Source organism: Lissotriton vulgaris, unplaced genomic scaffold (assembly GCF_964263255.1).
Source record: "Lissotriton vulgaris unplaced genomic scaffold, aLisVul1.2 SCAFFOLD_1309, whole genome shotgun sequence".
In the NCBI taxonomy this organism is placed as follows: domain Eukaryota; kingdom Metazoa; phylum Chordata; class Amphibia; order Caudata; family Salamandridae; genus Lissotriton; species Lissotriton vulgaris.
The window spans coordinates 23,200-47,956 of NW_028244753.1; the positions used below are offsets into that span (position 1 = coordinate 23,200).

The 24,757-nt window shown below is 44.4% G+C and overlaps 1 protein-coding gene across 1 annotated transcript in view; it reads left to right on the plus strand.

The window, feature by feature from the left end:
- TBC1D25 (TBC1 domain family member 25) overlaps positions 1–24,757 on the plus strand; it is a gene marked incomplete at its 5' end in the record, with an annotated part of 83,369 nt that overhangs the window by 16,537 nt on the left and 42,075 nt on the right. The window contains one exon of the mRNA XM_086948902.1: positions 16,203–16,391. Within this exon, the coding sequence (XP_086805028.1) occupies positions 16,203–16,391 (189 nt within the window). The remainder of the gene's footprint in view (positions 1–16,202; positions 16,392–24,757) is intronic.

A 24,757-nucleotide genomic window follows, 5' to 3' on the forward strand; every position in this document is an offset into this window, starting at 1 on the left:
TGACAACCCGAAAGTCCCTGTCTGGAAGAGCCAGCAACTAGAACAGGCGGCCTCTGAGCTAGAGTCGATCCAAAAACATACAGGCTCTCCCAGGGTCTGACAAGAACTAGAGAGAAAAAGGCTCCTCCTGAGGCTCCTTGACCTCTATAGGGTGGAGTACACTCTTTTGCGCCTCCAGCGTAAAGTCTACTTGAGCAGCAACCGCTGTGGACACACGCTGGCTCATAGGCTCTGCAACAAAATCCTCCTCGGCTCTGTTCGAACGTCTTTGGGTAAAGAGGTCCACACAGACGCAGAAATAGTCGCAATCTTCAAAGATTTTTATAGCTCTCTGTACTCCGACTTGGATTGTGCCAAAGGAGACCCATCTACTTATTTCTAGCGGGGTTCCCTTGACACGCTTACCGCCGGAGCTTGCCTCTCAGCTAGACTAATCAGTAGGTATAGAGGAGGTGATTGCAGTTATTGCTTGCCTCAAATATTCAAAAACACCAGTGCCTGATGGATTTACCGCTCAATTTTATAAAATCTTCTATCAAGAGTTAGCCACTCTTTTAACCTTTAGTTTTTCATTCATTTATTGACTCTGGCACCCTGACAAACTCTATGCTGGAGGCATCCATTTCTCTGATTCTCAAACCGTCTACAGACCCTGGGGACTGCGGGTCATATAGACCCATTTCAGCTGAATCTAAAGGCTCTGAGGTACTTGGGTAACTTTTTGAGATATTTCTAAATCTTTGGGTAGCTTCCTCACCTTTCACTACAGGACTAGGCTGAGCTGGTTAGACTTGTTACCCTTCAGGAACTGGTCAAGACAATTAAATGTATGGGCAAAGTACCTACCACTGATGCTATACCCTCAAATTTATCAGACCTCAATGCTTTTAATTGTACCCATTTTCTTCCAATTGATCCAAGCGATCTGACGAGGCAGATCTCTCATCAAACATCATGGAGACATGCCTGTATAATTAACTTTTTTACCAAAGACATACTACCTTAGCTCTTAGTTTCATATCGGCCCATATCTTTATTGTGCAACGATTTTTAACATTTTCTCTTGAATTATTGCAACCAGGTTCGGCCATAAAGTGACTGAATTGGTTTCTCCATTCCAATATAGTTTTGCCTCCCAGCAGAGATACAACCACACATACCAACCTCCATGCCAACCTGGGCCGAGAAGACTACACACCATCCCCTTGATCTAATTGCCTTACAGGGTGCCAGCTGTTTCTAATCAAGGCGGTACAGACAACTTGTATGTGACCAATCACCCCACTCTCAGTTTATGGGTTGGATTCTAACAATTTTCTGATGACCAAGGACACCTGCCAGTATGCCCACCTTCGACCTGACTTTATGCAGTATGCATGAGCCCCCTTCACTCCAGATGCTCATTGAACATTCAGATATTGAACCAAAGTAATAATGTCCTATTAACACCACCCAATCTCTGGCAAACACTAGCAACAATTTATCAAATGGCGGCAGTATTCAGTTGCCTCTCAGGATGCAAACTTTATCTGGGGAAAGACTGAGAGCATTTGTGTGGGTATCTCCGAAACTAATTTTAGATACTGTCTGTAGTATGAAATATTTAGGAGCTAGACTCAATGGTAATTACCAAGGGCTCCAGGAAGTAAACAACAATCATATGCCTAGGAGATACCCTGGATGCTACAAAAGTGAGAGTCTTCCAGGCTCTATGTTGGCCAGAGCTAATTTTATAACCAGAATTGGCATAGCTAATGGGTCTCGCTTTTGGGACTGTAGAAGTGTTTATCTAGAGCTATTGATTTTGACAGTATTTGTTAGCTAACATTGCTTCTCTTCTTGTTAACAAAAGGCAAGGCATGGCTTAGCTGTTAAGGATGGTGGAGAGACGAGGGTCGTGTCCAGGGGAATTAATTACTAGTAGCCAAGATTCATTTTTCAACTACAAAAGCAATTCAGCATTCTGCTAATTGCAAGCTTGCATTCCAAAGGTTCTCTCCCGTACTAAATATCACGCTAGACATATATAGCAAGCATTGACCAAACCAGGAGGTCCGATGGAGATCTGTTTCGAGGCACCCTTTTAAAAACTGCAGGTGATCAGCACCGGTGAGACCCGGCCAACTTAAAGCCCTGGTTTTAGCCAAGTTGTACACCAGTGTAGCTGCTGTTCAGAAGTCAGTCCTACCACTCGTTGACTTTATGCTGAACTGTGACCACGTACAATGCTCGGCTGTCTTTTGGCTTGTGTTGTCTCGTAGAAATACCACATATGTCTCTTAGCACATTTTGACCTAGCACATCTAGCAGTTCCATGCTTTCATCAACCAAAAGAAACCGGACTCAAATTCTTTACTTGCTACATTACAACTAAACTGCTACCTTACTCTGCGGCCACTGCAATAAGTCACCAAACCTATAGAATAGTCTGCCATCATTACATCAAGTGCCAAATTGGCCCTAATAAGCAGAGCAAGACGAGTCCATCCTGTCTTGTCTATGAATAATAGCACATCCCGCCCCCCAACCTCCACAATGATAGCATTAACCAATCCGTTTGTTACCAAATACATAACCAAGGACCCAAACATTTCCACTTAAGAACTTTTTGTTAAAGGCAGACATTTACACCGAAGTGCTGAAAACAAAAACCTAGAATTTTAGTGTTCAGAAAGTGTTGATTAACTAGTGAAGAGGAAATATAGCCAGTGCTCACTTTTATATAATGGCCCAAAAAAAATATATCAACAAAAAAAGACAGAGGACTTCTAGAACCAGCACGTAAAAATTGGCGAAAACAATGGCCTTTGTTCCCGTAGGATTGCATTAATCTTTGGTAATGTGACAGCAAATGAGGTCTACGCCCCCGTCACCTCAAACCCTCTCCCAGGCCTCACCCCACTCGTCCCACTAGAAGAGCAGTAATTTGGCTATAAAGACACTTCCACAGATGAAGAAGGGAGGGCCTTGGAAGTGCTAATTTAAACACCTCCCACTTCCTTTCAACGGTAAAGGCAATTCTTAGGAGAGCAGTCTTCACTTTTTCAAGCACAGCACTCGTGCTTGTGGTGCGCCGCTGCTTGCTCCCGCATGGTGGCTGCCGCCACAAGCATGAGTGCAGTGCTTGAAAATGAGCACTGCTAAAGCCCCTTTTTTGCAGCGCATGTGCGCTGCGTACGCGAGTCCTAAAACTGGTTCTTGATTCCAGAATATTATATCTATTCAGATCGCTCATAATCAATGTTCCCTCTAATTTTTTTTTTTCTTCTGTGTCCGGCAATAAAGGTGCTCCGTGCACTGCAGGTAAGACTGCATGCGCTGAAGACCAGCAGTAACTTAATATGCAAGCACGTGTGGTGTGCAAGCTCCCAAAATCAGTGGCTTAGTAAGGGTGCCCTGGGCCCTAATGCAAACAAGAAAAATGCCCCCCTTTACTTCTGGGTTGATACTAAGAGACCTATTACAGGGGCACAGTGGGCTCCTTGCACCCCAGGCCATTTGGAGAGGGGAGGGGGGGCGCACTCCATCTTGTGTTCTAATCGGTCTACCTATAATTTATCTCTATTTGCTATCTCCATGCCGTTCTGATCTCCTCCATGCACCTTTTCTTATCCCTGTCCACTACCACTCAACCTCTCACGTGTCCTTATCTCCTCCTTCCCTTTTTTTAGGTTTCTTCTCACCTTGCTTCATCTTACCCTCTCCACTTTTCTTTCTCTATTTCTGCTCTACTCCATTTCTCCCTCATCATGTCTCCTCTTTTCAATCCACATCCTCCCCTTCTTCCATAGACTTCCTCTAATCTCCCTGTTCTCTATGGATCCGTCTTTACTCTGTGAAATCTATATCTTGAATATGCTTCCCTCTCGCCCACCTCATTCCTCCTCTGGTCTCTGACCTCTTTGTTTGACACCTGTTGGTCAACCTACCCCTTTTTAGATGTTTTATCGTTCTTTTCTTCCATGTTTCTTTCCCTACCTTTTTCCTTTCTTTTCTACATTTAACTCTCCTTTCTTTTGCTCCCTGTTCTGCTTATTCACTTGACCCTTTTTCTATCTCACTTCCATAGCTTATCTTCTCCGTATGTTCCATACATGCCTCCTTTTTAGGTCTCGCCCTGGAATTCGCATCCGAAGGATGCGTCCAGGGTCGGAGACTTATAGCTGCCTGACACCGGGGAATGAGGGACACAAAACTGTGACGAGCGTGGATTGAGCTGCGTGCACGCGCGTCAACATTCACGCATGCGCACATCACAGCCGCGCACATCACAGTCACAGCCACACCTCCTCCCTCCCCCCCCCTTCGCCGCCGCCGCCGCACCTACACACACACACACAGAGCAGGCTGTTCACAACACATGCACACGCAGGCAGACACTAGCGCACACATACAGACACACACTACACCTCCCCAGGCGGCCCCCCCCCCCGCCCGCCGCCGCCGCCGCCCCCCAGCCGCCGCCGCCCCCGCCCCCCCAGCCGCCGCCGCCCACACACGAGAGTACACGCACAGACAATCCCCCCGCCCCGCCCCGCCTGCAAGCTCTCACTTACCGGCTCGGTGTGCAGGTTCCTGGGCCGTCTTTTGGCACGCCGCAGGGGTCTCCTCACCACTCGGGAGCCCCGTGTTGCCTCTGTTACCATGCAGTCTGCCCTCGCTCTTTCGCCCGGTCTCTCTGAAGCGCCCCGGGACTTCAGCGTGAAGCCTGCATGTTTCGGACGTCCTCCTCGGCAGTTACTTCCTGTTTCTTTGACGAGCCCCGCCCACGTCCAAACAAAGGCTGCCTGACTTCCAGAGTGCGCCCGCGATGAAGAGACGGCCATTTTGTCAGCACACAAGCACCTAGCACTGTGTTTATTTGCATACTGGACTGTCACTGTGCTTTCGGTAACGACGTACAGCTTCGGAGACTGCACACGTTGTAAGCATATTGTGGTGCACGTACAACAGACAGCTGAGTGCATAATCAATCTATGTGAGCAAAGAACATGTTTTCATAACCCTTGCTATCCTTTCCATTTAATTGTTTTGTTCCATTATTTGATTACATTTCCTGATATTTGACAAATGATTTCCGTGTACATGCAGAGGATTAAGCAATTGCAGTGAAAGGACACGCTTATGATGCTATCGCTAATTCTGTGGTTTTATGTATGTCCTGGTGAAATTTCTGTTACACAGTGTAATCTCAGTTAATTTCTGGCATTTGCTTTACATTTGTGATGAAATCATGGCAATTACGTGATTACACCGTGACCAGATCAAGTAAAGAAGCTTCTGTTCGGGTCAATATCCCATGGCATAAACACAGGAAACAAGGTTTGCAAAGAGAACGTGTGCAGATGCTGTTCGTGCACGCGTGATTTTGCGACTTTTTCTTAGTGCAAAATATGTCCTTGTATCCAAGAATGAATGCGAGGATGTACATGGCAAAACAGCTGCCAAATGCTGGACCGATGTTTTTTTGTTATTTCGTGTACTTATTGAAGAATTCCATGTATTTTTTGCAAAAGAATTTACGCAAATATCGCACACTCCTAATATTATATTACATTTCCTATTAATTATCACACACCATTTGCACACAATTGCTAAGGTTATTCTTTCTGAAGGATTTATCTTCATGTTGGGTTTTTTGTTTTCATTATGACGGAAATGAACCTCAACTACGCAGCTAGGGCATGTTTAAAAAAAAATTATTTCTGAATGCAGTGCACATTTTGTGCCTTGCTTCTCTTGGAGCGTGGGGACGCAGAGCCTACATGGAGTGGCTGTATAAAGGACATAGCACCACTTTTTATTGAATAGAAGGTCAATATTTTATTAAGCGTAACATGAGCATACGTGCATAGAGGATGGGCTGGTGGAAGGCTGGGAGAGAATTACAGGCAGTGATGCGGAGAATTTCCCCGTGTTCGTTGATTACAGTTTCCAAGCAGCTGTGAGCACCAAGAGATTACGGTGCGTCCGCTCTTGTTCCTTGAAGACTCTTACTCTAGCGCTCTCTAGTTTGCTGTCTTGCCTGTGGGCATTTGTCCCCAGCCAGATTGCATCTTTAATCTGTGTGGTTTCTGCATGTCGTAAACTCTATCCCAATATTAATAGCTTTTTCGTTTTTTTTCCTTTCTAATTTACATGCGCTTAATTTATTTCATGCCAGCCTTTTAAATCAGAAACGCGCTCCGATTAAGGTCCATTGAGAGCTTTACATTACTGTTGCATGTGTGAGTGCAGAGTGCGTGCAGAGTGACAGTGAGTGCAGAGTGCGTGCAGAGTAACAGTGAGTGCAGAGTGAGTGCAGAGTGAGTGCAGAGTGACAGTGAGTGCGGAGTGACAGTGAGTGCGGAGTGACAGTGAGTGCGGAGTGACAGTGAGTGCGGAGTGACAGTGAGTGCAGAGTGACAGTGAGTGCAGAGTGACAGTGAGTGCAGAGTGACAGTGAGTGCAGAGTGCGTGCAGAAACAGTGAGTGCAGAGTGTGTGCAGAGTGCAGAGTGCGTGCAGAGTGACAGTGAGTGCAGAGTGACAGTGAGTGCAGAGTGACAGTGAGTGCAGAGTGACAGTGAGTGCAGAGTGACAGTGAGTGCAGAGTGCGTTCAGAAACAGTGAGTGCAGAGTGCGTGCAGAGTGACAGTGAGTGCAGAGTGCGTGCAGAGTGACAGTGAGTGCAGGGTGAGTGCAGAGTGCGTGCAGAGTGACAGTGAATGCAGAGTGAGTGCAGAGTGACAGTGAGTGCAGAGTGAGTGCAGTGACAGTGAGTGCAGAGTGACAGTGAGTGCAGAGTGACAGTGAGTGCAGAGTGACAGTGAGTGCAGAGTGACAGTGAGTGCAGAGTGCGTGCAGAAACAGTGAGTGCAGAGTGCGTGCAGAGTGACAGTGAGTGCAGGGTGCATGCAGAGTGACAGTGAGTGCAGGGTGAGTGCAGAGTGACAGTGAGTGCAGAGTGACAGTGAGTGCAGAGTGACAGTGAGTGCAGAGTGACAGTGAGTGCAGAGTGCGTGCAGAAACAGTGAGTGCAGAGTGCGTGCAGAGTGACAGTGAGTGCAGAGTGCGTGCAGAGTGACAGTGAGTGCAGAGTGCGTGCAGAGTGACAGTGAGTGCAGAGTGCGTGCAGAGTGACAGTGAGTGCAGGGTGAGTGCGGAGTGACAGTGTGTGCAGAGTGACAGTGAGTGCAGAGTGCGTGCAGGGTGACAGTGAGTGCAGAGTGCGTGCAGAGTGACAGTGAGTGCAGAGTGCGTGCAGAGTGACAGTGAGTGCAGAGTGACAGTGAGTGCAGAGTGACAGTGCGTGCAGAGTGACAGTGAGTGCAGAGTGACAGTGAGTGCAGAGTGACAGTGAGTGCAGAGTGACAGTGAGTGCAGAGTGCGTGCAGAGTGACAGTGAGTGCAGAGTGCGTGCAGAGTGACAGTGAGTGCGGAGTGACAGTGTGTGCAGAGTGACAGTTAGTGCAGAGTGCGTGCAGAGTGACAGTGAGTGCGGAGTGACAGTGCGTGCAGAGTGACAGTGCGTGCAGAGTGACAGTGAGTGCAGAGTGACAGTGAGTGCAGAGTGCGTGCAGAGTGACAGTGAGTGCAGAGTGTGTGCAGAGTGACAGTGAGTGCAGAGTGCGTGCAGAGTGACAGTGAGTGCAGAGTGCGTGCAGAGTGACAGTGAGTGCAGAGTGAGTGCAGAGTGACAGTGAGTGCGGAGTGACAGTGAGTGCGGAGTGACAGTGAGTGCAGAGTGACAGTGAGTGCAGAGTGACAGTGAGTGCAGAGTGAGTGCAGAGTGAGTGCAGAGTGACAGTGAGTGCGGAGTGACAGTGAGTGCGGAGTGACAGTGAGTGCAGAGTGACAGTGAGTGCAGAGTGACAGTGAGTGCAGAGTGACAGTGAGTGCAGAGTGACAGTGAGTGCAGAGTGACAGTGAGTGCAGAGTGCGTGCATAAACAGTGAGTGCAGAGTGCGTGCAGAGTGCAGAGTGCGTGCAGAGTGACAGTGAGTGCAGAGTGACAGTGAGTGCAGAGTGCGTGCAGTGACAGTGAGTGCAGAGTGCGTGCAGAGTGACAGTGAGTGCAGAGTGCGTGCAGAGTGACAGTGAGTGCAGAGTGACAGTGAGTGCAGAGTGACAGTGAGTGCAGAGTGACAGTGAGTACAGTCACTCAGCACCACCACATTATCACTCAGAACCACCACAGCACCACTCAGAACCACCACAGCACCACTCAGCACCACCACAGCATCACTCAGCACCACCACAGCACCACCACAGCACCACCATAGCACCACTCAGCACCACCACAGCATCACTCAGCATCACCACAGCCCCATTCAGCACCACCACAGCCCCATTCAGCAGCACCACAGCATCACTCAGCACCACCACAGCACAAATATGTTCTCTCAATGTTTCAAGCTTTATTACAAATGTCACAAAAAGATGTTAATATTTCACTTCTGTTCTTGGATTTCGTTACAATAAAATACACTGAACATAATCTTCACAAAAGTTATTTACAAAAGTTTAAGCTATTGCCATTAAAAATTACAATCACTTTTATTAAGTATTAAAAAAAATTAAAAGCCATTGTTATTTGTAATATCAATACATCTAAGTCACGTAAATACAAATGTTGCATTACAAATGCTATAGGTGTCACATTTGCGAAAGTTATAACTATTGGCATTGTAAATGACAAAGCTATTAATTTAGCTATTTTCAAAACCAACACATAAATGAACATTTGGTGAATTACCATTAAAATATTTGACTTTTTTACTAAGATATTATTGTACTCTTTTATGCAAACAAAATTTAGATACTGCATAAATAACTTTAATAAAACATATTTTATATATAGCTTTTTATGTAAAAAAATAACTATAGCACAAAGCAAAAAACAATTGCCATTTACAATGCTAATAGCTCAAACTTAAATAATGCGAGACCTATTGCATTGCAAATGCTTGTTTCTCTACTCACATCTCCCCTCTCCCTCACATTCTTTCTATTATTTTTCTCCTTTCCGATCCAGTACTTTTTACTTTCTTTCCAAACCCCATACTTATCTTTTTCTCTATTCTCCTATCTTTCTTTCCATTCTGTCTTTACCATCTCCTTGTTTATTTTGTAACGCTCCCTGCTCTTCCCTTACTCTCTACTTTATATCCCAATCACACCCCTCCATTCTTCCCCTCCCTTAATATCTCATATTTCCAACCTCATTCTTTCTACCTATGTTTAATCTCACCCTTAAGTTTTTCTTAATTTCTGCTTCCTTTTCGCCTCATTCATCAACTTCCACCCTGCCTCCTTGTCCTCTTTTCTACCATATGACCTGTTTCTGCACAGCCTACTGAATGAATGTTTGGCCTCTGCTCCGTTGTATCCTCTGTTTTGAGTTTCACCTGTGCCTACCTGGGCCTGGTTTCATTCTCTATTTGAATGACGCTTCCCTCAACCCCTCCCAGAGGAAGAGACCACCATTGTTTCTGATTTTACAGAGTACATCAACATTTGCTCTGCATTGCATTAGCTTGCAGCAAGAACATAAAGCGTCCTAATACGATTGCCAAGTTCCAGTTTAGAGATTCTGGTCTAGATTTACTAACACTTTGCACTGAGTTTGCATCACAAGTGATGCAAACCCAACACACAGTATTGTGGTGGGTTTTACTTTCCAATGCAAATCATGATTTGTGTGGGAAAGTTGCCCTCATTAACGCAAAGTACCAGTTTACCCTTCTTTGCACCTCTTTACATCAAGGGAGTGTGCCATGGTTTGTACATGGGCATTTTCATGCAACCACCCATGGATTTTGAGGTAAATCCTTATCTACTAACATTTACAGACCGGGATGTGAGCCAAAATATTATGTCTTGTCGATGCAGTTAATAACAATGGAGCCATATTTTTCAAACTTTGTATGTTTTGCACTGTACTGAACACATGCAGTAGGGCAAGTCTTAACGGTTACTTGAAATACTAGAAGGATCTCCTTCAAGTACAAAGCCTATGCTTAAAAAACCCTCACACCCTTGTACTAAGGTCAGGTGTATGGCTGTGGCCTTTATTGCGTAACTATCGATTTGCCACATAATCGGTCATCTATTGTATACTCTGCAGATTTAAAATAAAAAAGAATTCTAACTTGAATGGAGCCAAAGTTACAAAAAAGTGACTACCTGTATTGCTGTAAAGTTGAAGTCCCTTTGCAAAGGTTAACTGTTCACCTTTCTTCTGCCAATTGTTGTATTTGGGTGTTAAAATGGTACTAATGAGGAGCAACATTTGCCCAGACAGTGTTAGCATGTGTGAAAATGCCAAAATAATATAGTAATACCGATCACAAAATCTGCTGCATTGAGCTGCATATTTTCTTTTTCTTGCCGTATAAATCAACCCTGATGTATATTTTGGTCCTATCCTGCCGCATAATTCCTTTTTTTTTTTTTTTATTGAGAAATTATGATACATTTACAAAGTTCATAGTTCCTTCCAAGATTGACACATCATTATACACATTATATATTAAATACTTAAAAAGCAAATTAATCGATAATATATACATAGTCAATGCTCAAATTTCAGTAAAACTTATGTACAGAATAGTTGAGGTAAAACCATCAGACATAAGTCATCAAGTATTAATGAGGTTAGCGTTTTGAATCCCTCCATTTTTTGAGTGGTGCCCAGATCTTCCTACCCATCTCCCGAGATTTTATGCCCTTGAGTTCATAGAGGCATTCTTCGATATTGTGCATCCCCAGTAATCTGGCAAGCCACATCTGGAAGGTGGGGTCGGTGGTATTCTTCCATCCTGCAGATATAAGAATCCGCAATACCGCTACTGCAATAAAAACCAAAGCTTCGGCGTCCCTCCCCAGCTTCAACTTATTATTGATTCCTAGTAACACCAAAGAAGGGGATAGATTGATTTTCTAATCCAGCAGCCCCTCCAAAAAAGTAGAAATTTCCCTGCGGATCGGGACAAGTTTTGCACAATGAAAAAACATATGGCACCTGGGGCATCTGTCGTCTTCCCTAACTCCCCAGTCGAACAACTTCGCCGGGGTGTAATAGAGATTAAACAGTGTCTTGTAATATTGAGCCCTCAGGTTTGAAGACCGAAATACTTTCTTGTTCAATATTAGGGCAAAATCAAGGTTCGCATCGGGATACCTCAGTTTTTCCGCCACTGAGCTTTCAGTTTTCTCCAGATCGTCTTGGAGGCCCATTTGCAGAAAATTATACGCTATTCTTATCTTCTTGCCCCCTTTTATCAGATAATCAATCATTGGATTAATTGTGTGGAGAGAGATTCTGAGTCTTACAGCCATCAGTGTTTGGACAATTTGACGGTATACCAGCCAGTGATTTTGGGGAATGTCAAATTTCTGCTGTATTGTTTCGAACCCAAGGATTTACTCTCCTACCATAATGTCCCCGAGGCTCCGCACCTCCTGCTCCTTACAAACCTGACAGTCTCTACTTTGACCTAAGTGGGGAAAGAGACTAGAGTTCCAGAGACTGATGTTGCCCGTAATCTTCGGGATATTTAAACATTTCCTGATTTTCCAAGTCCCCCAGACCCCTTCCATGATCTTATATCGGGCCCTCTTATAGTATCTGCGATCAACTTCAGTCATCAGGACACCCAAGGCCTTTCCCCCCCAATAAAAGCTCATAGATAGTTGGAGGAGTCTGATAGTCATACCGCTCTTCCCCTGGAATTGATTCAGCTTGAAACAGTATATTCATTTGTGTCGGAAGACATACCCAATGATAAAGTCTGAGATTTGGCATAGACAGACCTCCTCTTGCCCATGGTAATGACATATAGTTTACTGAACGTCTGATCTTGCCATACTGCCAGATATACCTAATGAACACTGATTCTAATTTCCTCATGACATCTTCTCCTATCAACAATGGGATGGCCCTAAACAGATATAGCACTTTGGGGAACATAGTCATTTTTAAGACATTTACCCTTCCAACTAATGAGAGGTGAAGCACATCAATTCTTTTCAGTTCCGCTTCATTGGAGGCAGCCAAGGGTAGATAGTTATCTGCAATGATCTTATCAACATTAGCATCTACTCTTACCCCCAGATATACGGCTGCATCCACAAAATGTTCATCCGCTCTTCTAATGTTCTTAGTGCAAATTATTTGGGGTTTCCCCTCATTAAGCCGATACCCTGATTGTCTCCCAAAGTCTTTGGCTAATTGGGTCAAAATTGGCTTAGCCTGGTGAGGATCTGTGGCTATTACGGCCAGATCGTCGCGTAGGCTAAAAGTTTAGTAGTGAAGCCATTCAGTACAACTGGACTAATTAAGGGACATGATAGAATCTTCTGTATTAGAGGGTCTATGTAAAGGTAAAAGAGGATTGGGGAGCAGGGACAGCCTGGGCGCGTCCCCCTCTTTATTAGTATTTTATCGGAGTACTCGCCCATAACTTGAACTTTAGCAACTGGGTCCCTATACATAGCTTTGATAGCTCTCATGGTTTTATTTCAAAAGCCTCTACCTGCCAAAATACCCCAGAGGAAGTCCCAGACCACTCGGTCAGAGGCTTTCTCCGCGTCTAAAAGGATCATGGACATCTCTCTCCCCGAGGCAGCATGGGCATCGAACAGCGCGATTGCCCATCTTGTGTGGTCCGTTGTACCTCTACCTGGTACAAACCCATGCTGCCACGGAGAAACGAGACGTCCTATGATCCGACCCAAGCGCTTAGCCCACACCATAGAGTATAGTTTTGTGTCGGCATTAATAAGCGAGATTGGGCGATACAACCCTGGGATCTCTTTTGGTTTCCCTTTCTTGTGAAATATAATAAAATTCGTCTCTCTCCAGGAATCTGGGATTACGCCTGACAAAGTATACCGTTAAACAGATCGAGCAGAATGGGTGCAATCTCGGTTCCTAGGCATTTGTAGACCTCCAAAGGGATTTCGTCAGGGCCTGCAGCCTTACCGGCTGCTAGCTCCTGTAAGGCTGTTAAAATCTCACTTATAGTTATCTCTTTGCAATTCCTCTATATCCTGATCATCTAACCTTGGGCCTACATCCTCGCAATCCAAATTCTGATCATGAATACCTCCCTCCTCATCATACAGTTTTTGGTAATAATTCTTAAACACTCTTAATATCTCATTAGGCTCAGTGTATTCGGTTCCCTCTTCCTGTATGCTGGATATTAAACTCTTTGTCCTGTCCTGTCTGATCTGAAGTGCCAATGCCCTCCCTGCCTGCTCTCCTGTTTCAATACACTTTGCCCTTGAGGATTGATATTGGCTGGTTTCCTTCTGCGTTACGATCCTTTGTAGCTTTGCCTTAATGTTGTTAAGTTTGCTTTGACTCTCCTGGCCATCCACACCTTGTCCTATGTCCTTAATATGCTGCTCTTCGGCCATTGCTAGATCACCCATAAGTCTCTCGATCTCACTTCTATCCTCCCTCCTTAGCTTTGCTGAGCAACTTATTGCTTCCCAAACTGCCGCGTAATTCCAGTGACTCTAAATGGAGCAAAGTACAGGTGGGCAAGCCAACAATTTAACATGGACAACTGAGCCAAGGGTTAGTTCTAGCTGTATAAAGCCCATGCACAAGCCGAGCTTTGAAATTATATGGCATTTCAATCCTGCAGCACAGATCATGTAAGAATATGGTACGGTGTTTTCAAAATGCAAAAATCAAAATGTGGACTGTTTCACCGAAGTCGGGGCCATTGGAATTATCATATTCTGTGGCCATGGCTTTTGTCTTATCATTTTAGATTTGCCGTACTTGCCACATCCATAGTCTGTTGCATAATTTGCAGAGTTTGACAACAAAAGAAGTTTCTAGGTTAAAAAGATCAAAAGTTACTATGAATGAGGCTACATTTGTTCACATGCAATGGAAGGTCCGTCACTAATAATGTTAACTAGCAATTTTCACTTGCTTGTTTCTGCATTTGGTTGTGCTTTGTCATGTGTAAAAACTGAGAAAACAATGAAGTAATACAATGAAAAAACTTACTGCATCATTTGCATTTTCTTGCTGCACAATTTAGTCAAACCTGCTGCATAATTTGATGCTCCTTGCAGCATAATTCCATTGGACCTGACTTTAGTACATTCGATTATATGCGAAGAATTTATTAAAAGTGAGTTTTTATACTGAACTGGGAAAGTTCCTGAAAGTTTAATTTTTTTGTTTGCAGTTTTATGTCGCAAACACGAAGTAATGGAGCACTTTACCTGAGCATCGAGACTAGAACATGTTCTCACAGTTCCTAAGTCAGCAGCTCTGGCAGTAATTCCACATACTCACCCACTCGTTGTAATGTGAAACTCCATCACGCTTGTTTATTTCACACTGTCTGCTGCCGGCTCATAAAACATTCCAGACTTACATCGAAAGCTACAGTGCCCTTTGGTAATTTATGCATTTGCTGGACCTCCGGCTGCACCTGCCAGGAAAAGAGTAAAGGGGAGTTTTCACACCTCCCTTTTATCTCTCTAAAGCCTGGGAACGACTAGCGCGCTCCCTGAGAGTCTGGGCGCTAAAAGTAGCAATGTTGTGCACACGAATATATGCCCCACTATCATTCGTCAAACGAGTGCTTGGACTAATCACCCTTTTGTATGGGCTAAAAAAAGCCAAGAAGGTCTGATTCTTGCAACCCCTCCCCTCCCCTCTATGAGGTGAGGGGGGATAGGTTGGGTCCTATCCGGCTCTCTATTACTGGGTTGCCCTTTGCAGAAGACGCACTAAACTAATCTAGGAACAACCCTTTAAACTCCGATGTTCATCAAGGCAATAGTGGACCACCCACCCAACCTACTTTTATTCCACTTCTACGATCCGAAGCACCACCCCAAACATGTTAAATATGAGCCTTGGAGAATGGCCAAAACATTGTAAGATACACTTAAATACTTGAAGGTACCAAAAATTAATAGATCATGTACCCTAGGACAATTCATAGAATTGTCCAAAACTTCTCGAATAATAATAATTTTACACACCAGCTTCTTTCAGGTGGAGTCTTGAAATCTTTTGATGATCAATCAAGAATGTAATAAGCCTTCCAAGAAATACATTTGTGACCTATAGATGAGGGCTGTACTCGACAATCAAAAGCACAGTTTGCTACTTGAGCGGCTGCCCAAAATCTGCACTACATTAATGGAGGCTTGAAGGTTGAAATGAATGTATCTGCAAATTAATTGACTCTGTACTCTGACAAATAGCCTCATTTTCTACAAAGTGAAATTACACCGGAAAAACTACTAGAATAGCTGAATGTGTTCTTGAAGATTCTAACTATCGCCAAATACCAGGTACAGCGTTACCGTAACCGGTTTACTTTTCTTTGCCGGCATTATGTAAAAGTCAAAGTATGTAAGATCAAGGATCAAGCCTGCCCAAGACGTTCTTAAACTACAGCAGACAGAATTCATATGTTAGCACCTTGCTTGGACCCAAGACCTTTATGGGACCAAGCATTACCGAAAGTGACCTAGTGGCTGAAATTAAATTCCAGAACTGATTGATTGGACACACCATTTATATACATAAACCAGATGTCTTTCTCGCAGTGGAAGATGCATGCTTACTTGAAGGGCAAAACTCTCCTGAAGATCATGCATTGTGGCCAGAAAATGGTAGACCTGCATCATTTTTAACAAACACAAAAATACTTACAGGCCTAATGAAAGGTTCAAATATATCTGGCGGTGAGAGGAGGGATATGGGTAGTGGAATTGTACTATTGCCATTAGGCTCTTTCTAGCTCTTAACACAAAATAATTTTGACCGCCTTTGTAATATGAGTACAAGTGTAACTTTAAAAATAATTAATATTTTATATATTATGTACATACTATACGCTGATGATCCTGACTAATATTAGTTAGATGGTTATTTCCTACAGCTTGATTTTTCTAAACAGGTTCTGTTTTTAAGGTAAGTGTATGCGTTTGTTTAGTAAAGGACTTTTTTGGTGTGCTTTGGTTCTAGAAGAGTTATTTTTTCAGATTTTTTTTCCAAATGAAAATGCTTAATGGCCTTCTCAACAGTATGTGACTGTCCAACACATTCTGACTGTTTTTTCCGCAACTGTAAAAGTTGGAGAGGGTTTTAAAGATGCCCATGATGGAAAACGAATGTTACATAAAAGTGACTCTCTCCTGTCATGCCATAAGTCTTGTTTTATTTCAAAGGTGGGCCGCACACTCTCCAAAGTCCAACAGGCACTGAGCTGGTCCTACGGAGAAGACATAAAGCCCTTCAAGCCTCCGCTTAGTGATACCGAGTTTCACACTTACCTGAACCATGCAGGGCAGCTGAACCGACCTGAGGAGCTTCGCCTGAGAATATACCACGGAGGCGTTGAACCATCACTGCGCAAGGTACGACTGCAATTTCATATCAAGTGAAGGACATAGTGGTTAAAGGTAGACTGTTTATTTCTCTCTCGTTTTCAATCAATCAGAGAATTTATAAAGCGCGCTACACACCCGCGAGGGTCTCAAGGCGCATTTTGGGAAGGGGGTTGGTGGGTGTGCAGGTGTTCCTACCAGTATTGTTTGTCCGCATATCTTTTTTTACTTTTTAAATGTGGGAAATGTGATTGAAGCATTGCAATAGCATCTGAACCCAGTCATTTCTGGTCTCACACCTGCGATACAGGGCGAAAGCCCTGTTGCAGCGCGAGACCTATAGCTAGCTGTCTGCTCTGCATACAAGGAGCCAAAAGGGAGACAAGAGATGGGCACGCGCAGCCTACCGGAATCGGATCAGGTCGCGCACGACAACACACGCTCAGATTCCGGCATGCTGTGCACACACACACACACATCCACCCACACACACACACACACACACAGACGCACACACACACGCAGACGCACACACATCCCCTCCCTCTCTGCCCCCACCACTCACTGGGCTCTTTCCGCGTTACCCCCTCCCTCCGGAGCGGGTCAGTCTCTGCAGCAGGCTCCAATTCAGACTCGGAGGTCGCCGTGTCTTCTCCATCGATCTTCAGCTTGCGCCGGTACAGCCGATGTGCACGTTCACAGCGTCTCGTGCGCTCCCACCGCGCTTTCAGTTTTGGCCCTGCGATCCTGAGCTTGTTATATAGCGCAGACTTTACTCGAAGGTGTCAGAGCGCTTTACAATAGGCTATGTCCTAAAATGTTGCCATGTATGCTGTTGGAGAGTGGTAGTGAGGAAATTCAGGGAGAATGCGGTTATGAGGAGAAGAGCGCCAGCACCAGCTCTCCCCTGGCCCTTATCAGGAATCTTGTTCAGATCTAGTAACTTGCGCCGCTTCAGGAATTAGACCGTGCTCAAGGAGGCGTGGCCTATCCTCCAGCGTAAGTAGGTGAAATGCATCTAACGTGAAGTTTTGGATAGGCGTTTCCAGGAGGCAGTGATGTCATGGCGGCAGCTTTAGACATAGAAGAGGTCCTGTGCCTTGTCTCCCCGGAATTAGTCAGTGCTTACTGTACGAGAGCATGGAGTATGCCCGCGAGTGCGCAAGCGCCCTATCCCCCTGAACCTTGCTCAGGTGAGCCGCATATTGAGATAACGGTGGAGCGACTGGCTTGTGCCATTTTGGAGGGAAAAAGGTTTGACCGTTACATTGTGGGTGTGCCACTGTTTACTCTCTACCGCTGTTTGTTTATGTATGCCTCAGAGTGTGCCAACAACCAGAAAATTGATCTTCTTGGAAGGGAGAATATTACAAAGAACATATTTTTTACGTAATCTGCCGAATTCATCTCGGAACCCATTGGCAACGCCTCTATTTTTGGGGCTAATTTATTATATTCCAGGGAGGTCTGGGATAACTAGTCTTTCTAGGGAGTCCTCGCGCAATTGAGTTGGTTGTTTAAATATTTCGTCTTCTAGATGATTTTAATAGTGGAGGGTTCTGCTGTGTAAAATCTTGTAGGTCTAGTTTATTGTATGTGTGACAGTATCCTGGTCTAATTATGTTTTAGTGGGCAAATGCATCAGCTCCACGAATGTCTGACATTGTAGGCAGGTGTGACAGGCTGTGCACAGTCTTTGCCTGGAGGGTGCTGATTATGTGGTGTGATCTTTTGGCTCTGCCATCTTATTAGTTGGTGCCATGCACCCAGTTTGTTTCCCCTGCCTCCTGAAACAGATGCGCTAGGCATTCGGCCGAGCTCAGATCGTTCTGGTCATACTAATTTTGTTTTTCGATCGTGCCTTTCTCCAATTGCATTGACGCTAAAACCCACTCCACACGCCCTTCACCTGTATGCAGATTACTATGGAGAAGGTCGTGACCTATGTCATGTGCCCTGTCTTGTACCTATTAACACATCAGTGCGTTACCATTGGCCTTTACTGTGGCTCTTATTCAAACCTCAATGTATATAGTTTATCTGAACCTCAAGTTAAGGAACCACCAATCCTATTATACAAGAGTGCCTTCATAATATTAATATTTAGATGGCTTCTTCCCTTTCTTTTATCCTTCACCAAATCACTGGTTTCTTCATTAACTCCCCTCTATATTTCTAAGTCCACATCATGAAAAAGGCAACTTATGTTTAGTTGCACCTTTCATTACTGAAAAAAAGAAATAATCCCTTCTTTGTACATCCGAGGCACAGCCTCTGTTCTGGTTCTGTCTCAAATTGAAAGAGGTAGCACTCTGCTTTCTGGCCTCACTGATCACCACTTTTTCACGCAGTGGCTCTCCTAATCAGTAACCAAAAAATGTTCAGGCATATCCCACTTGAAAAATTACAAACTACCAGGCTCCTAAACTGAATGTGTCTTGTGGCACTCACACAATAAGGAGCAAATCCATTTTCTGATTAGAAATCCAAAAAACCTGCTGAGAACACATGCTTCAACTAGTTTTATTTATTAGTTTTCACTTTCATATAGCGCAAACTTTACCCGCAGGTATCAGAGCGCTTTAAATCAGCATGCTTATAACAAGCAAGACTAGCACTCTGTATTACTGCCAACTTTGCTTAGCATAAGCAACAGCTAACCCTTCACAAACAGTGTTTATATACCAATTGAAAATAAAAAAAATTAATGCAAAGCATTGCCATTTACAATGTCAGTAACTCAAACTTTAATGCTGCGAGACCTATTGCATTGTAAATGCTTGTTTAGAATAATATCAACTACAGATTTTCGATCCTGCCTCAGTCCTATGTATTCTGGTTACTACATGAAAGAGTGATGTAGTATGGTCATTCCACAAGCCAACTGACACTGTGTGAACTTTTCCCTTTGTCTGCATTACCCCTGTTCTCTATCCCTCTCTATGCCTTTTCCTCAGAATTGTGCATTTTCTTTCCTCTAACCCTTTGAACTCCCTCTGCCTCAGGAGGTTGAGTCTGCCCTAGTGGTATGATCCTACTAGGGTGAGGAGAGGTTGCTTATGATGAAACATGACACGTGTGCGAGTCTTCCTCTTCCAAAATGATTGGTCTCTGGTGATTTTCATCCTTAAGAGAACTGTCTCTTGTAAGGGAAAGCCAGTCAAAATACTGAGGGATAATCTACTACAATAGCCACCACACTTGTGTTCTTTGAAGCTCTGGGAGGACTTGCGCTGGTTTCTCTCTCCCTTCTCTACTTTTGTGATTATAGATATGAGGCAATGGCGCTCAGCTATGTAAAGTGTGTGGTCATTATTTTGCATAATGTCTTCTGGTGGACATTGTATTTTTTCCCTAGTGGTAAGGTACTGTACAGGGCACAATAACTTTAGAAGAAGTGGGGCCCCTGTATTCAAAATAAACTTTCCAGTAACAAGGAAAATATGAACTGGGGGAAAAACCTTGGCAAATCACTTCATATATATATGTATGCAGGCAACGAAATCTAAAACGTGAGTAGTTCAATTTCATAGATGTTAAAAAACATACAACATAACATATTCGATTTATCAAATTATTTATTCATTAAAAAAAAATCATTTCTTTAGATAAATGTATATAATGTCTGGGTTTTTTTATATGTTAAAAGAATTTTCACAATTTTTTCAGGTGTCCAAAATCACAGTAAATACATTGAAGGTTGCACATATAATACATTAGTATAGGTTTTTTCCCTCTTTTTCACTTGCACATTACATCAATTGGTAGCATTATTACTCTTTGAAAACCATGCACAATGCGGGTAGTTAAATGATGGATAGAAGCAGGCCGTATGTTGACACTACGCACGTTTCGACTGAGCTTTTGTCAGGAATCCGTTGCAGTATACACTGAATGGGACACAAAACAACAAAAAAATTGATTTTTAAGCTCGCAGGATTTGTATTTGCATATTGTCTTAAATTTAGATCGAAGAATATTTTAAGAGCATGATCAGTGAGTTGTGGCCTGCTTGAAGATACTAGTAATGTGCATAAAAACAATTGCCCGAAAAAGCTACACATGCAAGAGTGGAGGATGAAACTCTAAAATGTGTGATCCTTAGAATAAAACGTTAATTGAGTACAAAGACCTTTTAATGTGTCTCTGTAGCGATAGGAGAAAAGAGGAGAGAATAAGAAATGAAAAGAGAGAAAAGCAAGAAAAAGGGGAAAGAGGGGAGGTGGTAGATAGTTGTGTTAGCTAATAGTCGACATATACAGATCCATCGAGAAACTGCAAGCACCCCATTAGAGCACCGTGCAAGAGTAGACCAGTTTTAGGCAGGCAGAAAGGGATAAAGTACCTATTCGAATGGTAATTCATTGGGGAAAATGTTTTGCAAGGATAGCTGGAGACTGGAGTTATTACCAATGGTAGTGACCATTCCTGTATAAGTACAAAAATCAGTGTGTAAATATTATACATGGGGAAATGTGTTTACATTTTTAGATTCCAAGAATTGGGGTTCTCCAGTATTAGGGTGTCTTTCATAGATTCACATGCTTGAATATTTCCCGTCGTCGGAGTGGGAGTCCCACGGTAAATAAAATAGCAATAATATACCAATAATATGTAAATGTAAAACATAACGGATGAAATACACATTAGAAAAACAGGCAGTAAATGCCTAGACATAATTCCTCATAGGAATCCATGAATAGATAAAAAACACTAGTAGCCTATTCCTGTCATTATGTTTGTCGAAACTGTAGCCAATCAGGCGCTAGCAGTCCTCCAGAACCTTCTCAGAGCTCAACACCTCAGATTTTCTACCGCACGTCATGTGTAAGGGAGTCAACCTGAGCTCTGCTCAGTTTTCTCAGTTTTCTTCAGGTTTTCCTGTGCTTTTCAGAATGTCTACAAGTAAGAAGTCTCTCTTCAGACCTTGCTCTTCTTGTGGAAAGCTGCGTCTTTATTTAGAGGATCCACACAGTAAGTGTATTTACTGTCTTTACCCCCACCATGAAGGGGCGAAAGTGTAAGTTCTGTAGAACTTTCTCCACAAAAACTCTACAGGACAGGGAAGGCCGCCTTCTGTTATGGCTTCAGAGGCTCAAGGACAAGGATGGTGTACTTTCTGATGCCGAAAGTTTCACTTCTGGTCGTTTCCAAGCAGTATCTAAACGTAGTAGTGTGCAGGAGTTGCCATCACCTTTCATCAAGAAAAAGAAAATGTCCCTCTCTTTGGCCCCTGCGGTGTCTTCACCTTTACCTACTACGTCCACGCCCACGAGACCTGGCTCTCAGGCGTCTACTGCATCTTCTGCACATGTTTTTGTGAAAAAACAAGCTTCTGCGTCGGCGGGACCGTCGACAGTCGTTCCGACGACGAAATCTGCCGTCTCCGGATCATCGACGACTGTGACGTTTGCTTCTGGATCGTCGACTACTGTCTCGTCGACGAAGGTTACGCTTAGTTTCAAGACTGTGCCGTCTGTCATTCCGATTGCATCGTCGTCGACTAAGAAGCCTTCCCCGTCGACGACCAAGTCATCGTCGACGAAGGGTGTGAAGAAATCACATTCGTCAACGTCCGCACCGTCGACGTCCACACAGTCGACGACCGCACAGTCGACGACGACCCCGTCGACGAAAAAGAAGTCATCTTCGTCGACACCATTACCGTCGACGACAGTACCGTCGACTATACCGGATGCTGCCAGTGTGGCTCCATCAACGACTGTTTCTACGTTTGCCTCCCTGCCAATGTTGCCATTGTCGTCCACTGGATCTGCTGATGTTGAATCTCTTTACATAGGCTGCAAGTTGCCTGTGGACCAGATTTCCATCTCCAGTGATCCACAGCCTCCCTCGCCTTTGTTTGCCACAGACTCGGAGCAGGACTCAGAAGAAGATGTTCACGAATCATTTAGAGCAGCACATAGTCCATCTGATTTGGTCATCAAATGCCAAGATTACAGTAACGATGAGGAGGACCAGTATTTCCAGCAGGAAACTACGCTGGTTCAAGCTCCTACGGCGACACTACCCTTGTCACTTATCTCTAATCTCCAACATATATTGGACGACTACAACAGACGTTTTCCGTCATCTCCACACGTGCCTGCAGCCCCTGCTATTCTGCCACCGGTTACTATGCCGGCTCCGGCTCCTTTGGCACCTCTGCCTTCTTCTGCTCCTCAAGTTCAAACATCTGTTCGGATACACACGACTGTGTATGCCGACGATGAGGATGAGGTTTCTCCTGACCGCAAAGATGGTGAGGTTCGTGATTATGATGAGGATGACAATATGGCGGAGTGGGATAATTTCCAAGTTCAAACACCGTCCCCATCTTCGGCTACACCAGGGGATTCTCATCCTGTAGATATTGCAAGTTTCCATCAGTTGATGGACAGGGCAGCCCAACGCTTCAAATTGCCTAAAGTTTAAAGAGAGGAGGATTGTTTTCTCTTTGACTTTAAAAACCAGCATTTCAAACAAGTCCATACTGTGCCTATAATTGACTTTATTTGGGCCGAAGGAGTAAAATTGATGCAGACCCCTAATACACTTCCGGCTCAGATGCCCAGGCTGGAAAAGAAATATAAGGCACCTGTTGGCACTCCAGCGTGCCTCATTGGACAGCCAAAGCCCGATTCAGTGGTTACACAAGCAGCTCAGCGTCGTTCACGGAATCCTGCATCGGCTATTACTGCCCCACCAGATCGCGAAGGTCGTCGCATGGATGCTATAGGCCGCAAGTTTTCTACAATGGCTTCCACCACAGTGAGAGCGGCCAATGCTTTGGCTATTTTGGGACGTAACGACTGCCAAATGTGGGCGGATATGACAGCTTATGTGGCCTTAATTCCGGATGCTTCAAAGGCGGAGGCTTTGCAACATCTCCAAGAAGGGGAAAGGACATCGGAGGAGATAATTGATTGTGCCGTGACATCGCCTACACTGGTTTTTGGCAACTCGCTGGAGCGGTGGTTCTCAGTGACAAGGTTGGTTGCGTTCCACATCTTTCCGACAGGAGTTACAAACAAAGATCCTCGATATGCCGTATGACGGCGAGTCTTTGTTTGGGGCTCATGTTGATAAAGCTTTGCAGTCCATTAAAAAAGACACTGACACTGCTCGCTCTATAGGAACTTTGCAGTTTCGGAAACAGCCCTTTCGGGGTGCACGTGGACGCGGCACCTCGTCCACTTTTCGAGGAGGGAACACTCAATACAGTTCCTACAACCAAGGCAACCAACGCTATTCAAACAACAAGCAGCAGTCTTGAAGACAACAGTCTTCTAAAACCTATAGGGGAGATCTTCTTACAGGAGATCTGCTCCCAAGCGACAATGACTTGCCTTTATCCCAAAAAGTTGGAGGTCTAATCTCCCTGTTGGTATCTTGTCCCCCAACTTAGCAATGAATAACACGAGAGATACCAGAAGTCTGTATACAGGAACCTAAATAGTGTTCAATCTGTAAGACAAAACCACAAGGTTAATGTACAGAGTATGACAAACCTAAATGATACGGATGTAAAGAAAAGGAGAAGAAATGTTTGCAAAGACACCCTACTCAGTGCTCAGAAAAATACCCATCAGCCCGCTCCTTAGCGGAACATCGTCATCTGGGTGGTTGGTTGAAAATTGTGGTGTCCAGTATGCCCTTCCTCAGGAACACCTGAGGCTAGCAGAACTTGGACCACTCTGTTGACCCTCAACCATTAGAGATGACCCAGTGCAAGTTGAAAAAGGGGGGGTATTAAGTTGCAGTGCTCAGAACATTGTGAAAGAAATGAGAAAAAGGATGAATTGTAATCCAAGTGTGCTAAAAATACCTAACTTGATGTCATATAGAGAACTTTATTGGGTCTGACCATCAAGGTGGTATGATTAAAATGCAGTGTGAGAAAATAGCATGCAAGGAATTGCTATTTACCATGATAGTGAACTGGTCGACATGTTTAATTTAATTAATTTAATTATGTGCTTATATAGCGCAGGAATCACTCCCGAAGGGGTACCTCCGCGCTTCGACCGCTGCGAAACCCTTCCTGGTTTCCCTGAGAGATGGTCCCTTAATGGGTATCTCCAGGGTGAGACCAGGCATCCCCGGCGGTCTGGTGGGGCCGTTAGTCAAGATGAGGCAAGCTAGTGCCCAGAGTTGCCGAGTGTGATCGCTGATCAGAGTGGGCACCGAGGCGAGAGAATTATCGAGTCCGCTGACCCTGGTCCAGAAACCTGCCGCGTCGGGAATCGAACCCTGGTCCCGGGCCTTCCTCTGCTCTCGGGTCTGCCGCCTCTAACCAGTGAGCCACACTACTTCACAAGTTTCAGCCTATATAGGCTTTCTTCAGGACCTATGATACTCTACTGCAACATTGTACTCACTGTGAAAACTACAGA